The sequence below is a fragment of the Achroia grisella genome, unplaced genomic scaffold (genome assembly GCF_030625045.1).
Source record: "Achroia grisella isolate CSIRO2021 unplaced genomic scaffold, CSIRO_AGI_Agris_v1 utg3600, whole genome shotgun sequence".
Lineage (NCBI taxonomy): Eukaryota > Metazoa > Arthropoda > Insecta > Lepidoptera > Pyralidae > Achroia > Achroia grisella.
This window is the reverse complement of record NW_026712819.1, coordinates 319,188-335,229: the sequence shown is the minus strand read 5'-3', so window position 1 is coordinate 335,229 and position 16,042 is coordinate 319,188. Positions and strand designations below refer to the sequence as shown.

The 16,042-nt window shown below is 33.2% G+C and overlaps 1 protein-coding gene across 1 annotated transcript in view; it reads right to left on the bottom strand.

Moving 5' to 3' along the window:
• The window catches only part of LOC131843991 (uncharacterized), a 391,676-nt gene that overhangs the window by 240,737 nt on the left and 134,897 nt on the right, over nucleotides 1-16,042 (bottom strand). Inside the window, exon 6 of the mRNA XM_059192779.1 lies at nucleotides 13,546-13,596. Within this exon, the coding sequence (XP_059048762.1) occupies nucleotides 13,546-13,596 (51 nt within the window). The remainder of the gene's footprint in view (nucleotides 1-13,545; nucleotides 13,597-16,042) is intronic.

Below are 16,042 nucleotides of genomic sequence, written 5' to 3'. Positions count from 1 at the left end.
AAATACAATTGTTTTGAGTTTTTCTATTTTATAAGGTTGTAGGAAGCTTACTTAAGTTATTTTTTAATCTTAATCAGCTTCAATATTGTATTTGACGGGCTCGGTGATCTAGATATTTCTTCGCATGGTAATATTTAAACCAGACAAGTACAAAAATGTATATATATAAATAAAATTGGAGTGTCTGTTTGTAATATTGAAATAATCGTCTTTTACTACATGCATATGAATATAAATACGGTATATACACCAAAGTTATTTTGGTGTATATACCGTATTTATATTCAGTTTTTACAGTTTTTACAATTTTTGTCTGTCTGTCTGTGTGTTTATTCCGGCTAATCTCTGAAATGGCTGGACCGATTTTGACGGCACTTTTTCTGGCAGTAGCTGATGTAATAAGGAGTAACTTAGGCTACTTTTACTTTTATAAAAATAGAAAACTAAACTTAAATTACACGCGGACGAAGTCGCGGGAACAGCTAGTTTTAAAATAAAAATTAAAATACAAATAAAAATAACACTGTTAGATTAAGTATAGTCCTTAAGAATTACTTTTGTTCAATATTGTGTGTAAATAAAACAAAAAGGTGGGAAGCCTGATATGGGGAAGTTGAGAACTAAAATTAAAAAAAAACGAACAATCATACTCATTGATATAAATGTTTGTACTGTGTGAGAAATCGAACGCGCTACTATTAAAGTAAAGCGGTATGTTATACCGCTAGATCACCAAATAAAGTAATAAATATTCTCATATACATATAGTATTTGAGAATATTTATAACTTTAACATTGAGAATATTCGTTAAAAGCAAATAAGAGATGATAATGTAACATTAAAGTTGACGTTAATTATATTGAAATACTTATCTCTAACTTCAAATGTATTTTAGAGAGAATTTTGGTAAATCTAATTTGCAAAACTAAAACTAAGTTCGTACTAAGATATCGTTGTAATTCCATTATAGACTGCTGAAGTGATAATGCGGGCATTACAAATAGTTAACGCTGATAGAGCTGGCACATTAACAGATTAGATTAATTTTAACCTTTCAGTAGACTTAACTTGAAATTCTATTTAACAATGCGAATAAAAGTATAGTAAGTAATAATGATAAAGTAAGTAAGTAAGTGGCTTGTCTATCGGTGTTCTATAGGCTCCATTTGTGCTCAAGAACTGCACAACCTCATTCCTCCAGCACCATTCCATCAACGTACAACAGGACTTAGCGAGCGGCTCGGCCCACACACTGTTGACATCCCTGCTGCTCGAACCAACCGTTTTGCATCATCTTTCCTTATGAGAGCAGCTAAGGAGTGGAACTCTCTACCAACGTCTATTTTTCCTGCCTCTTACAACATGGTCTTTCAAGTCAAGAGACGCACTATTGGCACGTAACAGCTTAGATGATTCATCACTTAACATCAGGTGAGATTGCGGTCAAACGCACTCAAATTTTAATATAAAAGAAGTAATATTTAAGTTTATGTAGCTTATACGTTTCTTCAGAGACAACTTTCTTTACTTCCAGTGGTCGCGGGTTGGATTTCTCGTGTCACAATGTTAGTTACCTTGACGACCTCCGTGGTCTAGCGGTCTAGCACACCGCTTTACAACTATGGTCGCGGGTTCGATTCCTCGCACGGCAGAAACATTTGTATTCATGAGTATGATTGTTTGTATCAGTCTGGGTGTTTTCTGTGTATAACATGTGTGTATTTACGAAAAAAAAATCTATGTATATGTATCAGTTATCTAGTACCCATAACACAAGCTTTAGCTAGCTTAACTTGGGTCTAGATGGCGCTGTGTGAATTGTCCTGATATTATATATTATAGTTACCATACTCCTCCGAAACGGCTTGACCGATTTTTATGAAATTTTATATGCATATTCAGTTCGTCTGAGAATCGGCTACTATCTATTTATCATATCGTGTAAGTGAGAAGGGTTGTCCCAAACATTTTTTTTTTAGGTTTTATCCATTTTTTTATAATGCGGCATTAAAAATATATAAAAACCCTAAATTTTCACCCTTCTACCATCAACCCCTAATTTTGAATAGCGATTTTTATTTATATTGTAAAATAACATTTACAGGGTCAGGTAGTGTTATATATTACCATGAAAACTACAGACAATATCAAATAAATATTTCTCTATTCTAATTTTGCCAATATCACAGAATAGCCAGCACGTCTAGCGACTAGAGACACCTTGATGTTACAAAGAGCTGACACTAATTGGGAGGGTCGCTCCGCTGGATTGGCGCTTTGATTCCAACCAAGCGACATGATTAATATCTATCTATCTAAATCTACGTACATACACCCACCTTATTAACGGGGAAATAGGGTTACATTTTTTGAGGACAAAGATCTATTGGCTGTGTATCTTGCTGGGTATTTATTACTACAGTTTGGTTTGGACAGTTTTGTATAATGGGAAAATACGTTATTTGTATTATTAACCGGGTCTTAACACGAATAATTTTATGGCAAATAAAGGTATTTACCTATCTCGACGTTTCGACTAGGTTGCACTAGCCGTAGTCACGAGCTGGAGTTAGAGCGATGTCAATGTAGATATGTGATAGAAGTTTTTTTTTTAATACTGTTTTAAATTAGTCGTAAGCGGACAAAATATCAAGGTCCGATGACATTGTTCATTATTATATCTTATCTATGTATTTACAAAAAACTTTTTTTTTTAATTTGCATAGTGATTTAATACATTGCTTTACTTCCGATGGTCGCGGGTTCGATATTGGCATGAGTATGATTCTTTTATCGGTCTAGGTGTTTTCTTTGTATATGCATGTATTTATAATAAAAATATATATTTATATCAGTTGTCTAGTACCCATAACACAAGCTCGGACTAGATGGCGCTATGTGAATTATTTTACAAAAATCAATAGCCACGTATCTTGCTCATTATACCTGCATTTTAAAAGTAGCGTAAAATATAAAAAGAGTTATTATATTATATAATAATTGGATAAACAATAATTATAATCAAATATAGTTACTCGAATTAAATCGCAAGGAGAAGCCCGTATTTAGAAAATCTACAATTTTACTTTACAGCATTTGCAACTCGTGGAAAAAAAACCACGAGACGGCGATATTGGAAAAGAGGCAGAGGGAAAGAGACAGCTTATTACTCGTGAGCGGACAAAAGATCAGGGGTCCGTTTACATTCTTCATTACGTCGGGGGAATGAAGCTGCGACCTTATCAACCGGATTCAATGATAGAATACAATCCGTTTTTCTCCCGCCGTTTTTCCAATATTTCTTTAGATTCGTCGCCGCGTCGTGTAAATGATTGTCAAGGTTTTTGCATTACATATTATGTTGTTATATCTAGTCAATTTGCCAGAAAAAGGATTCAAATGTCTTATAAAAAAATTCTTTGTAAAAAAGCATAGTATAAAATAGAAGAATTGCATATATATTGCTGTGTACCTATACTCGTATATATTTGTATATTTATTTTATAAGTTATGTATTTATATATTATGTAGAATGTATATGTTTATGATATGTATTATTTTATATATTAATATTATTAATGTTTCTATTCCATCATGCGCCATCCACCAGCTTCTGTGTTTTCTCCTCTACCCAAAGGTTGTCTGGAAGAGATCGCATAAGCGATAAGACCGCCTTTTGTACCCATAATCTAAATATTGATTTCGTTTGTATATATGTTTTTTTTGTTATTATGGTGAAATAAAGAGTAATATTAAATAAATAAAGAATTTATAAATGATAATAATGTTTTTGTAGAAATTATCTAACTTAAAATTCATAGCGCTGACAATCTGATTGGACAGATATTAAGTGCGTAACGGTTTCTATGTTGATTGTCGCATGCCTAATCCTTGTAATGTAAATATAATTAAAACAATATTTATTTAAAAGAGCAACACACAAGTGTCTTGCTCATTCTTCTCGTGATAAATCTGAATTCCGAATGAGTGGTAGAATAAAAGAATGTGACTATTTCAAAGTTTCCAAGTTTGTATTAAATTTATTTGTATTAAGTGTACATATATTATGTATATAAACCTTCCTCTTAAATCACTCTATCTGTTAAAAAATCCGTTCCATAGTTTTAAAGATTTAAGCATACATAGAGACGGATAGACAACGACAGCGACTTTGTTGTACACTATGTAATGATTTCGCATAATTTACATAATATTTCTTAAATTATGTCTTTTATGCCTATATCTTATATGATTATATATATTAAAGTTTCATCAAAATTCGTTCAATAGTTTTTGCGTGACAGAGTAACAAACATATTCTATACGTTTCGAATTCTTATCTTTAAAGATTAACGTTTTCTTATCTTGTCACAGATAAGATAATATGTATCATTTTATATGATACGTATATTTCTTACATAATTTATATAATATTTCGATAGATTCAAATTTCTGATGGTAAACACAGGTTATTTTTAATATACCCTTCTTGAAAAACCCCATGATGCCGAGAAAACCTATAATATATATTACTGTACAGTTTCATCAAAATTCGTTCAATAGTTTTTGCGTGAAAGAGTAACAAACATCCATCCATATTCATATTCAACTTTCGCATTTATAACGTAGTAAAATGTTATAAAGATTGACGTTTTCTCATCATGGCTGTATAATTTTATAGGATAGCTACATTTTCATACTTAAAACTGCAGTCAGAGCTAGTTAAAAATGTATGAGAAATGTTAAAACGTACTCGTCAGGTACGGAAGTTGCCACATATCCTGAAATGTCCGGGAAGCACAAGGTGACATGGAAACATAGAGTCATTTTCTGCAACATTACCCGTGAGGATACGAAGGCGGCCGTGTAATGAAGCTCGGACTGTGCGAGAGCGCTCCATTAGTTCATGTAATTGGTGGTATTAACCTCGATAGCGTGGACTGACAATGAAGACAGAAGTCTTGCCTTCCATAAATAATAATAATATAATAATAATCTCAGGACAATTCACACAGCGCCATCTATACCCGAGGTAAGCTAGCTAAAGCTTGTGTTACGTGTACTAGATAACTGATACAAGTACATAGATATTTTTTTTTCGTAAATACATACATATTATACATAGAAAACACCCAGACCGATACAAACAATCATACTCATGAATACAAATGTTTGTGCCGTGCGAGGAATCGAACCCGCGACCATCGGACGTAAAGCGGTGTGCTAGACCGCTAGACCACCGAGGTCGTCATAAATAATAAAATAAGAATATTTTGATCATTGTATAGTTTAAGTAGTATAAATAGTTTTAAAATATAAACGTGTTGGCAATTAGCTGTAAGTTTATATTGTGTTAATTAAATAAATAAATAAAAATAAATAAGAGCAGGAAAAACCTTACGAGCTGCATATTTGAATGCACACTTGTCAATTTTACTTAAAATTAATTTTGTATCTCCAATTAAGCCCATGTGACATGTATCATTTATAAATATTTAATTAATAAGTATAGTCGACCTCGGTGGTCTAGCTGTCTAGCACACCGCTTTACGACCGATGGTCGCGGGTTCGATTCCTCGCACGGCACAAACATTTGTATTCATGAGTATGATTGTTTGTATCGGTCTGGGTGTTTTCTATATATAATATGTATGTATTTACGAAAAAAATATCTATGTACTTGTATGAGTTATCTAGTACCCATAACACAAGCTTTAGGTAGCTTAACTTGGGTCTAGATGGCGCTGTGTGAATTGTCCTGAGATTATTATAAAAAACATATAAATAATGGCTCTTTAATTATAAGAACAACCAAAATTGACATTGGTTTTGTCTGTTGCGTGTTAGAAATGACAAAATGTGTGAAACTAAAAGACCTTAAAAAGAAAATGTGGTACATATATACCACATTTTTAAGCAATAAATATTCTTTCATTTCATTTCATTTCACTCATCTACACACGCAAACACGCACCCACCCACAAATACACCAACACACATACACATGTGTTTTTTCTGTATCTCATCTATGTTATATATCTGTAACTGTGAATAAAGAATTTATCTATCTATCTATATATTTATATTCACACACACACACACACAACCTACAGATAGCTTCACCACTCTCACTCGTATTTTGTCATTTTCTTTCCCCTATGATACTTACAGACTTATTCATTACCTATTATTTTTTGTTTAATTCTAAACACTATGATTATAATTTATTTAGTTTAGTATAAGTATTGTAATTTATTAAAAGTATATCACATGGTTTTTCGATTGTTTCAGATACCTGTTTCAGATACCAGCTTTTCACAACAATTGATTGTAATAGTAAATTTATGCAACATATTATTTAAAATACTACATGTATCTGTTCCCAATGTGTACTATGTTTGTGAGGTGAAAGAAATAAGATTATCATTATTCTAATATTTGATGACAGCCTCGGTGATCTAGTGGTATAGCATTCCGATTTACGGGTTCGATTCCTCGCACGGTACAAACATTTGTATTCATGAGTATGATTGTTTGTACGGTCTGGGTGTTATCTATGTATAATATATATTTATTTCCAAAAAAATTATATCCATGTGTTTATATCAGTTGTCTAGTGGAATACCTCATCTCTGGGCGGGAACACAAGCTCTGCCATTTGAGCGCATTCAGAACCGAGCAGCTAGATGGCAACGTTTATGTGATAGACTCGATTGTATAGGATTACTAGCTGTCCCAGCAAACGTTGTTTAGCCTAAAATAAAATAAAAATTGATCATCTGGATGACTACCCCACATAACATTTAGGCTCGTTTGTGTGATGAAAAATAGATATTGGCCGATTCTCAGACCTACTCAATACGCTCACAAAATTTCATGAGAATCGGTCAACCCGTTTCGGAGGAGTATGGGAACGAAAACTGTGACACGAGAATTATATATATAAGATTTATTATATATTTATCATGCATAAGACGCGGATTATACATAAAATTATATAAAATTTAAACAATTTATACAAAATAAACCATAGACACGGCTGGTATGAAGAATATAGAAGCCACAATCTTGTTATATACACAGATTTATAAAATATCTATGATTATCTATTATTGAATTCCCCCTTTTTTTTCTTCCGCGGGTGGTTAATATAAAGGGAGAAATAATTACGGAGAAGGGCTGTGACCTCGATCACGTAGGGGGTGTAATTAAGGTTGGAGAGGGGAGGATTGAAGGCTGGATCATTTTCCCTGAGGTGTGCTTTGTACGTCTTCTTGATCCAACATTACTTACAGTTGTCTGTGGACCCACTTGTTTTCTAAAACAATATTGTGTTTGTGATTTTATTGTAGGATAGAATATATATAAGATTATTTTTATTTAATATTCATTAAATGTATATATATATATCTTAATATATATAACTGAAAGGTGACTGACTGATTGACATAGTGATCTATCAACGCACAGCCCAAACCACTGGACGAATGGATGAATGGATTTTGATTAATTCTACCCCCAAGGGGATAAAATAGGGGATTAAAGTTTGTATGAAACTTTGTCAATTTTAAACCGATCGGGTTGAGACTTTGCATGCATAAAGCTACTATGACGTAGGCATCCTCTAAGAAAGGATTTTGATAAATTCCATCCCTAAGGAGATAATTTAACGCGAGCGAAATATATACATACAAATATATAAATTTTTCATGTCCCAATGTTAGTTGATATACTTCTTTGAAATGGCTTCACCTGTTTTAATGAAATTTTATATTTATACTCAGTTAAGAATAGGTTGTTATCTATTTTGTATGTTCTTACCCAAATTTTCTTTTTGTGCAATATTTTTATATTTATGACACGTGACATCATGTACCTACATGTGACATTTAAACTATATAAAATCCTAAATGAAGAGTCGTGACTCATTAAGAGAGAAATTCAAAGAGGCAAATATTCTCACCGTTGCTTCTCAATTTATATATTTAAAAATCCTATATGTTCATAAAAATCTTGATTTATTTCCAAAAAACAGCAATATTCATAATATTAATACTAGTTTCTTGCCAGTTCTTCTCAATTGGATCTATATACCGAACTGGACGGTAGGGAAAAAATAAAATTATAATGTAAAAATTTGACGTTCATAAGCGGCTAAAATGTCCTACATGAATAAATGATTTTTGAATTTGAACTTGAAATTTGATTTTTTTTTATACAAATATTTTATTTCATTGAGTTGATGTTTAACTATTAATAATATTTAGTTTACAAAAAAAAAAAGACCTAATGGAGTATGTCGCAAGTACGTCTACCCTCTGTGTCACACTGTTAAGATTTTTGTATATTAGATTATTAGAGATATTATATTCGACGACCTCGGTGGTATACCAGTGCAGCATCCCGCCTTACTACGGTGGCGGGTTCGATTCTTCGCACGGTGCAAACATTTGTATTCATGAGTATGATGGATAGACTATATGAAAGATAAAATGGCAAAAAGGAAGTAATTAAGAGATGACTGCGAACAGAGAAGAATGGAGAGAAAATATGCTACGCCGACCACAAATAAATGGGATAAGGACGAAGCAGATGATGATCTCACACTGCCACCTCAACCGCAGATAAAAAAGCCACATACCCATATTCCGTTAATTCATTTATTACTCCAACTAGCTATTCGCCCCGGTTTCGCACTGGTGTACATGTATTATATATATAAAGCTTCCTCTTGAATCATTCTATCTATTAAAAAACCGCTTCAAAATCCGTTGCGTAGTTTTAAAGATTTAAGCATACGTAGGGACAGACAGCGACAGCGACTTTGTTTTATACTGTGTAATGATTGTATAAAAAAAATAGTATTTTTGTGTAAAAATATTTTAGACATTTTATATTTTATTTAACTAACTGTAACAAGATTAATGCGATACCACGCTCCATCAGTCGAATCACCATATTTGAAGGTGCTTTTTCATTTTCCATTGTCTCCCACATTTTCTGTGTACCGAGATTACAATACTTTCAATATAATTCCTCTTTCGGGATATAAACGACTTATTTTTCATCGAAATTGGTTTTATTGGTGTTCTCTCGATTGTTCGATGTGATTTGTTATAATAATACTTATTTGTTTTCTTTTATAGCTGTACAATACTAATATAATAGTGAATAAATAAATAAATAATAAATAAGTAACGCTGGGAATTAATACAGCGCCATCTAGTCCCACGGTAAGCAGAGCTGGTGTTATGGGTACTAGACAACTGATATAAATACATATTTATATATACAAACAATCATACTCATGCCAAATTCGAACCCGCGACCATCGGAAGTAAAGCAATGAGTTAAACCGCTATGCAAATAAAATGAAAAGATGAAAAAGATACCCTATCTTTTTTATCTTTTTTCTTCTTCTTTTGTCTATAAGAGTCAAAGGATCGCATCTTTGACTTTTGACCACCGAGATCGTGTATTTGGAAGGTTGTGTTTTTAGGTAACAATGCTGATTTATTACCGTCACCCATGTTTATATCACGTACGTAATTTCGACGCGCGGCGCATGATCGTTTTGCCTAACAAATTGGAGACGTGCTCTCATGTGGCGGCAGCTTGCCACTTAATTGCAGCCCTACGTTAGGATCACGCCGCGAGTTGACGTGATTAGGATGTTTGGTAATATATAGCTATAAATTAGAATTAAATATCTTCAGGAATTACTTAAATGACGTCATTTCATCATCATCATCACCTAATGTGATTTAGTGGAGTAACTTGAAACAGTCATGCTCGCTATAAAGTTCAAACTTGTGGCGGCGTGATGGACCGGGTCAATGTGCTCCAGGACTGACTTAATTGACGTACTAGAGTAACTTGAAACAGTCATGCTCGCTATAAAGTTCAAATTTGTGGCGGCGTGATGGACCGGGTCAATGTGCTCCAGGACTTACTGAAATGGTGTAGTGGAGTAACTTGAAACAGTCATGCTCGGTATAAAGTTCAAAATTGTGGAGGTGTGATGGGCCGGATCAATGTGCTCCAGGAATGACTTAAATGACGTACTGGAGTAACTTGAAGCAGTCATGCTCGCTATAAAGTTCAAAGTTGTGGCGGGTGATGGGGCGGGTCAATGTGCTCCAGGAATGACTTAAATGACGTACTGGAGTAACTTGAAGTAGTCATGCCCGCTATAAAGTTGAAACTTGTAGAGGCGTGATGGGCCGGATCAATGTGCTCCAGGACTGACATAAATGACGTAATGGATAGAAAGATAGATAGAACATACTTTATTTGTAACATACAGTAAAGAAAAGGCATAAATAATGTATTAAAGGACACAATAAGGCGGCCATATTGCTGAAAGCAATCAGTGGAGTAACTTAAAACAGCCATGCTCGCTATAAAGTTCAAAATTATGGCGGCGTGATGAGCCAGATCAATGTGCTCCAGGACTGACTTAAATGACGTAGTGGAGTAACTTGAAACAGTCATGCTCGGTATAAAGTTCAAAATTGTGAATGCGCGATGGGCCTGATCAATGTGCTCCAGGACTGACTTAAATGACGTACTGGAGTAACTTGAAGTAGTCATGCTCGCTATAAAGTTGAAACTTGTAGAGGCGTGATGGGCCGGGTCAATGTGCTCCAGGCCTGACTTAGATGACGTAGTGGAGTAACTTGAAACAGTTATGCTCGCTATAAAGTTCAAACTTGTGGCGACGTGATGGGCCGGGTCAATGTGCTCCAGGAATTACTTAAATGACGTAGTGGAGTAACTTGAAACAGTCATGCTCTCTATAAAGTTCAAAGTTGTGGCGGCGTGATGGGCTGGATCAAAGTTCTCCAAGTGTAATAAAGGCTGGCTCATCCATCATTCAAGTGAACAGGTGCTGCTTGTGGGGACTGGTCTATTCGGGAGAGATCTCTTTTAGGGATAAGTCTTCCTTGGTTAACTTTGTACGTAATTAAGGTACCTAAAAATATATTTAAGTGCAATAAAGAATGTATATAATTTTTGGTGTACGCCAGATTCGAAGTTAGGACTTTTATAACTAAGTTAAGGTTGACTACCTTAACCAATAAGGCATGTCGTTCTCAAAAATTTATTTGTATAAAGATTTTATATCTGTTATATGCAGACCCACATCAATATTTCGGAAGTTTTATACAACAATATAAATATATACCTATTTAAATTATTTCACTACATAAAAATGCTTTTATCTGTAGCAATAAACATTATCAGAGGAAACTCTTTTATTTCCCAATAACAACATGATTGTTATGACAATTTACAAATATATAACGTTTGCGATGTATTTATTACGTCTTTGAAATTCCACTTTATCTTTAACGAATGTTCTATTTACTTCTGTTTTTTTCGTGTGACAAGATACAGCAAATATGTAATATATATATGTACATGTATATATTGTATGTATATGTTTATATAGGTATGTATATATTTATATATGACCATCTTAGTTCATTTTCATTTCAAAAGATAGTAAACATGTTACTCCATCACGCATATACTTGTGAACGGATTTTGATGAAACTTTATAATAAAATTTATACGTCAGAATAACACGCGCGCGAACGTGTGTGTATCTGTGTGTGTGTGTGTCATGTCATAATACTTCAAGGTAAGGTACCCAAACATTACACTTTAACCCTTCTTTCAAAGTCGTTATCAATTAGAAATCAACACGCCTCTAGTCTAAGTACGACCACACGCCCGCAGTGTTAGTGGCTGTGGTAATAAATGCTCATGAACGTGGAAACCAGATCCTGATGTTCTCGCTCATTAACAACTTGCAATACAAAGTTATGTTATTACTCAGCTGAAACTTATCTCGCTGCATTATTTAACTGACGTGAACTGCTGTTAAACTGCATTGAAAGCATTACTTTAACTGACAGACTATGGGTTTATGATTTTATACAGGGTGTAAGCATATATATATTATGTTCATTTTGTTAATTGTATGATTCTTATTATAATACAATAACTGCATGTAGTATACTATAAATATTAATATATAAAATTTTCGTGTCACGTTGTTTGTACGGGATGGAATCCTAAAATATTAAACCGATTTTGATGAAATTTTATATGTACATTGTGTAGGTCTGATAATAGATGTTATTTATTTTTATACCCCTAAGCAATCAAGGTGGCCCACCACAAAAAACATTCTTTAATTTTTGATATAATTTTTTTATGATACGTCATAAAAAAAAATGCAACCCGAAATTTCCATCCCAACCCCATTTTTTTCATAGTTATTATTTCATAAGGCAAATCAACGTTTGCCGGGACGAGAGAATTGGTCAGTTACACGTATAAATACCTGCAGTGTTTCAGACGTCCATAGGCTACGGTAACCATTTACCATCAGATGGGCCGTATGCTTGTTTGCCACCATAGGTAGTATCAAAAAAACCTACATGGATTAATTGAGTCTGTATTTTATCGAATTAGCTGCTATTCGGCGGAAGTTCATTTCATTACTTCAATTAATTATATTATTTTATTCAATTCTGCTGCCATTTGTATGTATGAGATTAGTAATATTCAGTGAGGAAACATCATCGGGATCGACTTCCAGATAACTTTAAGTTGTTGCCCATCTTTATTATCTTTAATTAGTAACATTACTGTATCTAAGAATGCAGTAAAGAATATACGGCAATTAATTTTGAACTATAGTAGTTAAAACATAAAGCACATTTTTGTAACTTTCACACCTTTTCCTATATTGTCTATAATTAGTATTATTACTCTATCTAGAAGTGTAGTAAAAAACACGACAATTAATTTTGAACTATATTAGTTAAAGCATAAAGCACATTTTTGTAACTTTCACACCTTTTCCTACATTGTCTATAATTAGTATTATTACTCTATCTAGAAGTGCAGTAAAAAACACGACAATTAATTTTGGGCTATAGTAGTAATAATATAAAGCACATTTTTGTAATTTCAATCTTTTCCTACATTGTCTATAATTAGTATTATTACTCTATCTAGAAGTGCAGTAAAAAACACGACAATTAATTTTGGGCTATAGTAGTAATAATATAAAGCATATTTTTCTTTAATGAAATCTCTTATATAAAAACTACATAGTTTCAAAAGAATATACAACGATTAATTTTGAGCTATAGTAGTAAAAATATAAAGCATCTTTTTAAATCTTTCACACCAATTCCCACAATATCTCTTATTAGTAGTGCAGTAAAGAATATACGACGATTAATTTTGAGCTATAGTAGTAAAAATATAAAGCATCTTTTTGAATCTTTCACACCAATTCCCACAATATCTCTCATTAGTAGTGCAGTAAAGAATCTATGACGATTCATTTTAAGCTATAGTAGTAATAATTTAAAGTATCTTTTTCTATAATGAAATCGTTCGTTACACATATGAAAATTAGTACAATTTGAAGTATAGAGTATTTCCTTTGTAAATAGATGTTCGTATGAAGTATGTAATCCATTCATAAGTACTTAATCCTATTAATAGATTACACTCACCCTCGTCCGCGATCTAGTGCCTTGTTGATACTCCGAACCGTAACCGCGACCCTGAAACAAACAAACTGCATATTAAAATTCGTAATATATATACTTACTATAATACTATAACAATATAATAATACTAAATAACTGTTGGACAAATAACACAGCGCCATCTAGACCCAAGTTAAGATAGCTAAAGCTTGTGTTATGGGTACTAGACAACTGATATATACATACATATGTAATATTTTTTCGTAAATACATAGAAAACACCCTGATCGATACAAACAATTATACTTATAAATATAAATGTGTGCACTGTGCAAGGAATCGAAATAAAAAAAAAACTGTGGCCTGATGACCACAGTTTTTTTTTTTTTTTAATTTGAATTGTATGACTATTCAAAACTGCTTATACTAAGTTTATTTGATTACAGATTATTTCTATTATATTCTATATTCTATTCTATTTCTATGTAAGTTATCAGGCCACAGTTAGGCAAATAGAGGCAAGTTCCATCATTAGGCCGTAATCCGCGTGTAACGCCACTAATTCAGTTACACATCGCTTATTTCACTTAGGCCTGCTAACAAATTAACATACATGTTACTTGGTTCATTTCTAGTACACTGCACCGCATTATTTTTTTAGTACTAATGAAATACCCTAAAAATACAAATAAGATTATTACGAATATTGTAAATAGCGCCATCTAGTATTTATAGACCAACCTATTACACTGACTTTGGTCTATAAATACGGAGGTCGGTAGTTGAATAATCCTCTTTCGTTGCGTGAGCCGCGGCATTCAGTCGACGAGCGCAGAGCGTGCCGGTTGTGTTTTGGATACAAAAGTGAATTGTATTAGAAATGGGTTTATCCCGGTCTTAGTTGGGCCTGGGGGGAAACCTGCAAGTAGTGAAGGTGAGTATTAAATGCATTCTAAAAGGGCCTTTTAAACCTACACCCGTGTCACAAGTCACGGGCGCTACTTGGGGTTTCCCTTGCGGTAGCCGGCTTCAAAGCCTCAGTCGTCAATCATAAGTAGTGCTTCTTACATGTTGCATTGCATAATTATGGTATAGTGGGGGAAAGGGATTGTTACTAATGGGGACTCATGACCACATTACTAGCAATGTACCATGTTAGGTTGACCTCCCTGGAAGCAATGGTGAATTTGTCACGATGGGCTAACTGATCTGACCTCGTGTTCATTTTGATCCGACCTCATGTTCATCTTATCATCTGGTGCCCCGTCAGTGTAAACCGTTAGCGCAGGCTGGTGCACCATTCCATTATCATCCATAAAAAAAAATGGTACAGTAATTAATTCACATAATATGCACCTTTTAAGCATTGCAACGTGGAAGATAGGCGGACGTTTTAATATTACTCACTTTTCTTTTGCTATATTAATTACTTTTTATTCTATTACTAGCTACTCGCCCGGCTTCGTACGGGTGTACATGTATTATACATATAACTTCCTCTTGAATCACTCTACCTATTAAAAAAAAACCGCTTCAAAAACCGTTCCGTAGTTTTAAAGATTTAAACATATACAGGGACGGACAGACAGCGAAAGCGACTTTGTTTTATACTATGTAATGATTCTATTATATAATAATATATTCAAAAATATTTCTATATACATCATAATGTGATAAAGTGTTTATATTGGTTAATAATATCTCAGGACAATTCACAAAACGTCGTTTACTTACAACTGATAGAATTATATATATACATTTGTGTATATATATATATCGATCATTTGAATATGACTGTTTGTATAAGTTTGTGTGCTTTGTATTATGGGTATTAGACAACTGATACAAATACTTTCATATTATTTACGTTGTTAACCGGGTTTTAACACGAATAATTTTAAGAAAAATATGAGTATATGTATCTACCTCTTTCAACGTTTCGACTCGGTTATAAATAAGGCATATTAAGCAAGAAACATCAAAAATAACAAATACATAAATACATACACAATGTACATAGAAAACACTCAGATACAAATAATTGTACTCATGAATACAAATATTTGTATCGTGCGAGGAATCGAACTTGTAACCATTAGGATTAAATCGTTTAACCATCACAGTAATCTGATTTAACCGCTTTCTGATTTAACTACCATCACAGTAATCTGAATTAACTGTGACCGAACAAAATATACAGATCCACTTAGTGTTCTCCAATAAATGTAGCTGACTGTACTTCGTGAAACTTATATGATGTTAAAGTTGGTGAAGCTCTGCCTCGGTTTTGTTACTGAAATAGTTAAGGTTCCTAAGTGGATAAATAAAGTTTTAACTTTAACGAGTTATTTATCGAACTCACGTTAGATTTGTTAGCGTCAGTGGTTTAGTTTCCCCCGTGGACTGTAGTTCGATTAAGTTTTAAGTTCAAATCACGGTAACTATTATTGGATATATTCATAAATGTGCTCGCGGTTTCATGAGAGTTATTTTAATAAAAAAATATGTAGTTATTATTTTG